Genomic DNA, 10,648 nt, shown 5'->3' with positions numbered 1-10,648 from the left:
TGTTCCCATCTCCCATTAATGTGACTTTGGTATGAGTTTGATATGAGAAGGCTATTCAGTACTTTTCAGGAATACCATCTCCATTGGAAAGTCTTCACCGATGTAAAGTCAGCAGGAACTCTTGCTACAGTAAAATCTCCAGGATTCACCTTTCAAGTTATTTGTTATTTTTATAGACCATTACAGCTCATAGGCCTTGCATGTTCCTTGGCCAAGCAGCCTGTTGTTTCACATTGCCAGGAGATTCTGCAGGATTTGTCTCAGAGCAGATTGAACCGGGATGTAAGAATCTGAGGGGAAAACTGCAAATGAACAAATGAGTTTCTCAATGATGGTCTTCAAACACTGGTGGGCTTCATGTAAGTCTCTCTCAAATTGTTGTCCCTCTCCTTGTAAAGCCATGTGACTACAGATACTTCTAAACTCAATGCTATCCTGAAATGAAAAGCAAAAGCAAAAAGGTGTGAGTGAAAAATAATGCTCTATAAGTTTTCTAGCCAGGATTTTCTAAGCAGAAAGTTCTTAATCATGAATGTTCATCTCTGATTTAGTGTTAAACATCTTCAGTTTTGAGATACATATACTGTAACCACTAAATACTTGGCAGGAAACTTCGGGTAGCAGTTTCACCTGTTCACTTCTAAGGGACACTTTCTTCCTCAGGCATCATTAATTACTTTTTTTCTAATTCTGTTTCTAACAGACAGACCTTTCGTAGCTGTCCCCAAAGCAATTCCACTCCCTCTACACTGACAGGCAAGGGTAAGACCTCAGAGAAATGTTATATCCAGATTCTCTGGAGAGCTCCCAATGGCTCCCAGGGGGACTTTGTGACAGCAACCCTCACTGAAGCATCACTTCCATGCAGTGTCTCTCATGTTATTACATAACTGGGATCACCAGTGAGGCAGGTGACCTTGACAGCTCTGCTGGTTGCGCACCGTAACAAATTATGACGACTTCCCAGTCCCTCAGATGTGGCGTGGCCTGCAGCATGGGAAGTGCTGTTCTAACACCTGGCTGTGCTAAAGAAATACTCTGCATGGGGCAAATCCTTAATCCAGTCAACCCAACATCACATGTTGCAGCTCATGGAAACCCCTGCCTGCTGTGCTTAGAAAAATCTAAGTGGAGCCAGTTTTTTCCTTAAGGATCTGTAGCACCACCAGCTGTCAGCCTTGCCTGTGGCAGGGGAAACCTTCTGCCTGCCATTGAGCTGGGCCAGCACAGGTTTGTGAGCACTGGAAGGGGGTGCTCATCTACTATACACACACAACCACTAAAAGAAAACATTTGCCTCAACCCTCATCTGCTCCTGCCCCTACCTAAGAGAGGGTAGGAGCAGATGGTAGAAGCAGAGCTTTAACTTGCAGTGGTTCTCCAGCCTGGTTTACTCTAGGAAAGTTCTGTGTCAGCACAAAGGGAGGAGCATCTCAGCGCTGGGAATGAACATTTAGAGGTGAAGAGGACAAGACACCTTCTGGCAGCAAGATCAGCCTCTGTCATCCTAAAATTTAGGTGCAGATGTGCTCTCAGTCACAGCCTATGCCTTCATGAGGTCTCATACACAATGAATGTTCCAGGAAAAGCTGTTGCTGATGATACAAAACTGGATGGAGTGGCTGATGCACCAGAAGGCTGCGCTGCCATTCAGTGAGACCTGGACAGGCTGGAGAGTTGGGCAGAGAGGAACCTCATGGAAGTTCAACAAAGGCAAGTGTAGGGTCCTGCACCTGGGGAGGGACAACCCCACGCACCAGTATAGGCTGGGGCTGACCTGCTGGAAGGCAGCTCTGCAGAGAAGGACCTGGCAGTTCTGGTGGACAGCAAGTTGCCCTTGAGCCAGCGGTGTGCCCTGGTGGCCAAGGCCAGTGGGACCCTGGGGTGCATTAGGAGGAGTGTGGCCAGCAGGTGGAGGGAGGTTCTCCTGCCCCTCTGCTCTGCCCTGGTGAGGCCGCACCTGGAGTGCTGTGTCCAGTGCTGGGCTCTCCAGTTCAAGCAAGGCAGGGAACTACTGGAGAGGGCCCAGCAAAGGGCTACAAAGGTGATTGGGGGATGGAGCATCTCCTAATGCTCCTTATGAGGACAGGCTGAGAGAGCTGGGCCTATTTAGCCTGGAGAAGGGGAGACTGAGAGGGGATCCTATCAATGCACACAAACAGCTTAAGGGCGGGTGTCAGGGGGATGGGCCAGGCTCTTTTCAGTGGTGCCCAGCGACAGGGACAAGGGGCAATGGGCACAAACTGCAACACGGGAAGTTCCGTCTGAATACGAGGAGAAACTTCTTTACTTTGAGGGTGGCAGAGCACTGGAAGAGGCTGCCCAGAGCGGTTGTGGAGCCTCCTTCTCTGGAGACATTCAAAACCCACCTGGATGTGATCCTGTGCAACCTGCACTAGGTGAACCTGCTTTAGCAGTGAGGTTGGACTAGATGATCTCCAGAGGACCCTTCTAACCCCAAACATTCTGTGATTCTGTAGGGGACAGAAGAATCTTCTCCTGTAGCATGTGGTACACACCAGATTTTGGCACTTCTCCTTCACTTGATGTATTTACTCTTTTAGTTAGTAGCACCCTGTGATTTTAACTGAAAGGAAATTGAGTTTTAATGTTATTCTTAAAAGCATGAAGTTTCAGACTTATTGTGGGTTTTACCTTTGTTATTAAAAACAACAAAGAAACCATTTTTTAAAACTCCATTTCACCCAGACAATCCCAGCTTCATAATAGTAATAGCAAAAAGGATTTGCAGCTGAAGGATTGAAGTGTGGGTTAACATCAAAACCAGTGCTGAATCACTGCCCCAGCCAGCAAATAGAAGGCATTTGTTATATGGGAATACCGAAACTAGCCATCCAACACCATTCTCGGGCCCTTAGGTATTTTATGATAGCGGTTGTGGGTCTGCTGTGGGCAAGGTGAACTCATTGCTCTGGTACACCCCTGTGCTGAAAAGCCAGGGAGTCCTGAGTCAGGAGGTTAGCTGAAAAGCAGCCTTTTTCACATATATTTCCAAAGTTTCCTTTTTCAGAAAGATTTTGATGCTTTCTTTGAAGGTCGCCTTTCAAATCTCTTCTGTAAAGTTGCCTTAGGTATAAAATCCTTACTCAAATATATTAAAAGGTCAAATAAATTGCACTAAGTAAACAAGCTAGCTTTGCTAGCTTTTGCAGGTGTCCAGCACATGGGAGCTTTAGGATACATGACAGAGAATAAAAACTTGACTTATCTCTCTCCTTTCAGTAAAAGTGGGCAGTAACTAACTGAAGGAAAAGAAAAAGTTTCAGACTAAAAATTCTTTCCATTTTAACTTCAGGAAATAGGGCCCTTGTGAGCTGAACTGATAGAAAGCAACAGCTCTTGTAGTACTTTGCCATTTAAGGGAAGGTAACAGGAATATTTGCAGTGATTTGATTTTAAGTGTTTTCAATTGCAGGACAGGAGCAGATCCTCCCTGAAGCTTTCATTTGTCGAGATCCATATGTTTAGACAGATGAGTTAATAAAGAACTCCCCCTGAATAAAACCAGCATGGCCTACTAGTTTCAAGGCTCTCTAATTTATGGCTTAAAATTTTCCACTGCTCTAGGTCTGTTTCATGCAGTTGTCACTCAGTGGTAGGCTGAAGTTTCAGGATGTTTCTGATGGCCCAGCTTTTATTTTTGAACCTTAACATAAAATTGATAGTATCCACCAAGTTGCTTTGCTTTTATAAAGAGGCCACTTTTATAAAGGCTTCCTTAGAGAAGATACAAACTGCTTTCTTCCATTTTTATTTTACTCAGAGGTGCCAACTGGACCCATCAAACAGATTCCTACAGCTGGCTTTTACAGACAGCTCCCTTTTTCTTCAGCACACTCAAATTTTAGACCCTGGCCTGCTGCCAACCCTCAACATTTTTTCTTAATCTTTATGCGCCCTGGTAGACAAAATTTCCACTAAAGGCAAAGTGGCCATGGTGGTGCCCTGGTCCAGGTGCTGGATGCTCTCCACTATTGGCGGGCCAAAATCTGGGAGCTGGTTTGGAGTGCCAAAGCTCCTGATGTCCATTCCTGGTAACTCAGTGCCTCCACCCCCACTGACCTATTTTGTATTTTTCCAATATAAATTCTCAGGATAGCTCAACTTCTGGAGGAATAAAATAGTTATTTTAGAAAGTGATTCCTGTGCTTTTCCTTGGGCTCATGAAAGTCTAAGCTGGAGCTTTCTCCAAGAGGTTCTGTGTGTGGTCAGTGGGGAGCAATAGAACAGTTTATCTGATCCATCTTAGATGGCTGTTATAGGATGAACTGAATCTGGAGTGCCTCTTTCTCTCTGATAACCCTAAAGTGAACACAGCTTGAACAGCTCAATCGTTGGGAAACCTCTGTGGGGCAGATAAGTCCCACCTCACATCTGTACCCCTCTCTCACTTGCTGTTTTCTAAAACAGTTGTGTTTGGAAGATATCTCCTAAGACATATACCACTGAGAATGGTGGAGCTGTTAATTTCTTGTAAAGTCACCATTCCTGTGGAAATAGAAAATCCCCCAAGACCCTAGCGTAGTTCATTCTGTGGTTTGCTGCCGCAAAGCCTTTTTCTAATGCAGCAGGTGCATGTGGAGTGCAGCACTATTAATAAAATGGAACTGCCTAAACATATTTCCTGCAACCTTCCAGAAAGATCTTGGAGGCAATTCCTCACTTGAAGAACTTCAAATTGTCCATTTGTCAGTATTTAAAAAAATATCCACTCAAACGAGTATTGATGCCTACAGCTTGCAAATAACTTCATGGAGGGTGAGGCAATTTTTTCCAGAACCACTCTTCATATTAATTACTTTAAAAAAATGAACATTCAGAGCTATTAGGTCCAGGAACAACTTCATAATATCAGTGGCTGCAAAATGAAAAACGTGCATGCTGGCACATTTGTTCAGTCCGTGGTGGCAAACAGGGACTCTGCTGCCGTTTTATGCGAATTCTAATGAAAACAATTTATCTTGTTTCCGTCACCCCTAAGCCATTATTTATGAATCAGTCTTCAGATCTCGCATAAGGAAAAACAAGTCACTTTGGTGCCGAGAACCGATCTCTGATTTGTGTCAGGAAATCGGCGACCAGAAAACAAGCTGATTAAGTACCATTAGAAATGTCATCTAGCAACAGCCACCCATTCCATACTCCTCCCCCAAAGTGTGCAGATCCCCCGGGTGAAGAGCCCTCGGCTTATGCTGTGCTGAGCAGCTGGCAGAGATGCCTGTCTGCACCAGCCCTTGCTGCTCTTCTCCTGAGAAGCAGGACATCTCTGGGTCTTCAGTTCACTGCTGACCAAAGTCAGTGACGCCTGATGCTGTGCTGTTGTTTGGCCTGCAATGAACTTGTGGTTTCTGTTTTGTTCCTCAGGGATGGGTCTCAACACAGCAAGAAAAGAAAGCCTGCGGCTGGCACTGTGGCAGGCAGGCTTAGCGGAGGCAATGCACCATACCCCTGCCTGCCTGCCTGCGGGAAGCCTGACAGGGCTGCCTCCATGCCATCCTTTGAGTCCTGGTGATGCGACTCGCTCTTGGTACAAATTAAGTACCACTGGGCTGATTTCATAGCAACTGAGCTGTTTCGCCCTGACAAGAGATGCAGGGCAAGGGGACTACAGGTGGATATACAGGTCTGCTGAAGCTGTTCCTTTTGGATAGCAGTACCGAACCTGCCACCCCAGACTTCTTCCTCTGCGCTGGGCAGAGCAGTGGCACCGTAGCGCAGGGGCAGGAGAAACTTGCACAGTCAGAAGTTTTTTTATTATCCCACCCTGCCGATCTGGCACCTTTTAAGGACACTGTTTTCTTTTCCCCCTTAAAGAAAATACCATGACTGTTTTGCAAATGGGATGGCTATTTTAACTTCTTAGCGTGATTTATATTCCATTCCCTGCTGGCTGCCATTGAGATTGGCCCAGTCCAATCTGCTACACATTTCTGATTTAGTACTGTCCTCGCGACCCCTCGGTAACTTCAGCGCAGGAGACAGGATGTTATCAGAAAGCTGGAGTAATGCATAGCTGCACCTGAGCACAGCCAGGGCAAGCCACACGCTGCTATTTCGGGAAGCTTTTATACCTTGTATTTTTCTTTTCTAATGCACTCACATTGCTGCTTAAAATACAGAATCTCTGTTAAATAAAAGGCTGCTCTGTTCGCCTTGGCAGTGTGTAATTACAGGAGAGAGACAACGTGGACATTATTAGGGGGCATCTCTGTGGAGGCAGGAGGCGCAAGGAGTTCGCTTGTGGGTGCAATGCCAGTGCACAGCTGGTTAGGCAGCGGGGTGATGCAGTATCCTGGGTCCTGGGACAGTGTGGGAAGAGGCCCCTCGCCCTTCCCCATCTTCACGCAGACCCTTTGGCTAAGCAGTTTCTGCAGCCCTATTGCAGGCAAAATCAGTAACAATGCACTTCCTGTCACTAGTGAAAGATTTGCTCCAAATCCTTGTGAAAGTGTCACTTTTCATGAGAAATTAACACCCACCTTTTAATTGCTGAGGACTGGCACTGTCTCACAGGCACTGGGGTGCAGCAGAAAGCATTCTTCCCAGTACCTGTAGGGGATGGGCTATTCCAGTGCTGTCCTGCCTATTTCTTCATCTAATTTTCCTTCAAGCCTGTCTGGTTTAGATTCATTTTATACAGTGATTTTTTGAACTAGTTCGGCTGATAAACCAATACTGGTACCGTAAACCAAAAAAAGGAAAACAAGAAACAACCCCTAAAGAAATGCAAAACGGGAAAGTCAGGACATCAAGAAGGAACTGAAAGAGACGTAACTGTAGCAATAAATGAGAATTATGAAATACTGACTACTAGCATGAGTGACTGCCTCTGAGACATAAACCCAGAACTTTCCTTCAAAAACACTGAGTGGAAGGACATGCTACCAAGGGCTGCCATTTTGAAGGGACTTTAGCCAAGTCGTTGGCTTAGAGCTTATTTTTAAGGGCTTGTTCATATGAATTTATGAACAGGTTATAATATAAATGGATCCCTTGGAATACAATTTACTTCAAAATCAAACCTGCAGCAGTGAAACTACTCACAATTAAAGGGCTTGGCTATCCGTGACGCAGGGTCTGAGGAAAGCTGGTGCAGAATTTATGTAACCTCATTGTATAGGGGAAGGGGGGGAAGTCCCAGAGCTCAACAGTCATGATAATGGGTTTTCAGTGAAAAAAGGACCTAACTTAGCTTCAAGTAGAATAGGAAAATCAGAATTCAAAGTATTCCCAGTGGTATCTAAACACATGCTTTTATACAAGTAGATATTAAAGTAGTTCTGGGAAAGAAGAGGAAGAAAATAAAACCTTCATTGAGGTGGCTGTATTTCATCAAGCTAGCATTTGTTTGTACAGAAAACAAATGTCGTTAGTCTTGTTTATTTTAACTTACGAGCAACAAAGAAGTCTTACTGGAAAATTGGTATTGCAGAAGTCCAACCTCTCACTGTACTCTCATTTTTGAAGAATGATGTCTAACAATTTCATTTTATTTTTAACACACTCTTTTTATGTCATGCATAGCTTCCAATATTGCCCTTTCCGTCTCTAGGTGTATTTATTCCTAATAGATTCTTAGATGGATATTCCTGGAGACTGAAAATATTTGGACCCAAACGTTCAAAGGTTGCTTCTGATTCCTGGTGACTGAGTTGTAGCTTGACTTGAGGTAGCTTGAATTTGCTTTTTAACAAATTGTGAACAAGTGCAAAGCCAGATGGACTCAGTATGTTGATCTAGCACACGTGGAAACAGTATCTTGCAATACCTCAAATTCATCAGCAAGATACTGAGAAGCCAGAAGTCACAGCAAAATGTTGTTCACAAATCCACCAGATGAGATTTAAAGTGGTTACATCTTTGCGGCTGCAGTATCCCCCAGCTTCCCACATTGTGCTCATCTATGCTGGGAAGGCTGGCACAAAAGTAAAAGAGCAGGTTCTAGTTTTAGCTTAGCTGGCCCAGCAATTGGTGTCTATTCCTGATGAGTTTTTTGTGGCATGCATCATTGGTACTAAAAATTGGATAAGAACTGCTGTCTTGTTCTACATGGTATATCCAAGACTCATCATAAGATAAAGACCTTTTGGGCAATGCCAAAGTAAACTGACTTGGAACAAGGCATAGGACATGTATTGGACTTGAACAACTAAACCTAATAATTGCAAGCCCATACCTAGGATTTTTCTGGGCTTCTTCCTGGGATAGTATGCATAACCACTGCATTTTTTTGAAAATTGAGGATTTTTTCAGGTGTATGTTCATTGGGTCTTATATGTTGGATACATAGTGTATTGATATGTAGTGGAACAGCCATGGGCTCTGCTGGTCGGTCATGTTTCACTTACAGGTTACTGGTCATCTCAGCATCTTGTGTTGTTTTTTGGCTCTTTCAGAACTGGAGAATAGCTTTATAGTTTAAGACTTTATGTGCATTTATAGAAATCTAGACATATAAAACTGGCTTCTGAAAAAGCTCTAAATAATCTTTCCAGGCTACTCAGCATGTCAGTAAGCCTTCATTCTGCCAAAAAGTGTTTTTATCCCCTGAACCTCTCTGATGCAACTACACTGAACTGTCAGTAACTTTCTGTTTTGCAGGCTGTAGCTTAAATTGCTTAACTGCAAATTAATGTAAATGAAACTCTTACAGTCCACATGGCAAGACCCAGCACATGCAATTACGAGTGCAGTCCACTGTCCTTTACCCAAAAGCCCAAGATAAGTGTACTTCTGTCTCGCTCTTGCTTACTTTTGGGTGGAGAGGAAGAGGATGCTGTACAGGGAGAAGGAGAGGGAGCAGGAGAGTCTGCTCTACTTGTACAAGCCGGGAAGTTGCTTTTACTAGTTGGGACATCTTGCTGTGCAGAGCCATCTCTCGAAGTGTCTCACACCTCGCCAGCCTCTCTGGCCTGGGATCACCTGGGCTAAGAGGAGATAGGTCTCCATTCTCTTCCCCTTCCTTAGGGCTTTTCCCTGGGGCTTTTCTCTCTTCCTCCAGCTCCTGAGCCCCACCAGGCTTGGACACCTCCATCTCTTCTCCCAGGCTGTGCCAAGCTGTGCCAGACCTGCTGGTGCTGAAGTGCTACTGGGTGTGGAAAGGCTGTGGGGGGTTGTGGGGAGGGTGGGGGGCTGCAGCAGCCCAGAGGGTGCGGAGACCCCCTGCCTGGTGCCCAACGGACACAAGCAGAGTGGCCGGACCAGCCATCAGCCTTCCCACCTCCCTTCCTGCTCCAGACCTGTGTGTGGCTTTTTTAAAGCCAGTTTGGCCCCTTCCCATCCTCTTCCCTCGCATCTCTGGCCCCGCTGCGAGTGGCCACCCACCCCACCCACCTCTCCAGCCCCCCCGGCCTGGCTTCAGCAGCTGGAAACCTGGGGGTTCCTGGGAGGGATGGGCAGGTGGGTGCAGAGCTCAGGGCTGACGAGCCTTTTGCACGAGGCAGCGTAAACCCTCCCGTGGTCCCTGGTGGGAGCGGGCTTGCCCAGGCTGGCCCCTTCAAAGGGGTGGGGTGCACGTGGAGTCAGCCCTCCGGAGGCTGTGTTATAAAGCTCAGTGCTGAAGGATTTTACAACGTGTTTCAATGTGTAATTTTAAAGGAGAACAAGGGCCAGGAGCAAAATCTTTCATTCCAAACCCCTCTTGTTTTCGGGGATGTTCAGTGTGGGTCTGGTTGATGCTCCTGCATCCCATGCCAGGTGCCTCCCAGTGACACCCACACTAAGAGGCAGAGACCCCTGGAAATGCCCAGCCAGGTCTGGCTGTCAGGGTTTCCACCAAAAAGTTATGGCTGCTGTGAAGTCAAATCTTCTCAGCCTGCCCTTGGTTTTATTACTATTATTATTATTCACAACCCCAAAATGCATCAAATGCATGCGAACCTGTCAAGCTGACAGTACTGCGTTTGGAGCACGGAAAAAAGAAGAAAAAAAAATCTCAAGTAGGAAAACAGTGGGTTGGAAACGGGAAGGCTGAATGAGCCCCACCTGAAATAACTCCAAAAAAAGGCATTTCTGGCTTTGGCAAGTCAGCCAGAAGGATTCTATATGTTTTTGTATATGGTTCCCAGAGGATTTAAAACTGTAAGATTTGATGCTAAACCTATTTCTGTGCTGTGAAACCAGGGACAGCTGTACAAATATTTGCTGTTTTTAATTAAACCTAACATTGCTACTTCCTTCATTTAAGTTAGGTCAAAGGACTGGCAATTTTATGCTTTGATAGATGAAGAAAAACAGTTGTGGGTGTTGTGTTTTAGAAATATGTTATAAAATAAGAAGTCTGAGGGAAAAGGCCTCAGAGGCTATAATAGCTCTACCCTTGTGCTTTCTTCTCAAAGATGTTTTCCTTGTCAAACATTTTGCCTTATCCATATAGCAACTGTTTCTACTGTAATTCTGCTTATTATTTTTCCTTGAAAGACTTTCATCCAAACTTTCCATTTGCTCTCTACTTAAACTTTAGGTAGCATTCTCTCAGCTGTGTGTTCTTTATAAATGTAGATAAATCTGCTTTGTTAGGGGGAAATGAGGAGGGATGTACCTGGTCCTGCTCTCTTTGGACCCCCCTACGTTGCCTCAGTCACTCGGCAGAAAATCTTACAGCAATTCCCTCTGGAGAAGTGCTGGT

The 10,648-nt window shown here is 45.2% G+C and overlaps 1 protein-coding gene across 1 annotated transcript; it reads right to left on the bottom strand.

The window, feature by feature from the left end:
- Window positions 1-228: 228 nt before the first annotated feature.
- On the bottom strand, window positions 229-9,229 carry DLEU7 (deleted in lymphocytic leukemia 7). Its single transcript, XM_037376575.1, has 3 exons — window positions 9,111-9,229; window positions 8,774-8,948; window positions 229-435 (listed from the first exon to the last, which is right to left on the bottom strand). The coding sequence occupies exons 1-3, from the start codon at window positions 9,227-9,229 to the stop codon at window positions 229-231; spliced, it is 501 nt and encodes a 166-aa protein (XP_037232472.1).
- Window positions 9,230-10,648: the final 1,419 nt, after the last annotated feature.

The sequence above is a fragment of the Falco rusticolus genome, chromosome 2 (assembly GCF_015220075.1).
Source record: "Falco rusticolus isolate bFalRus1 chromosome 2, bFalRus1.pri, whole genome shotgun sequence".
NCBI lineage: Eukaryota > Metazoa > Chordata > Aves > Falconiformes > Falconidae > Falco > Falco rusticolus.
Note: the sequence above shows the minus strand (reverse complement) of the source record. Positions and strands in the feature narration are given on the sequence as shown.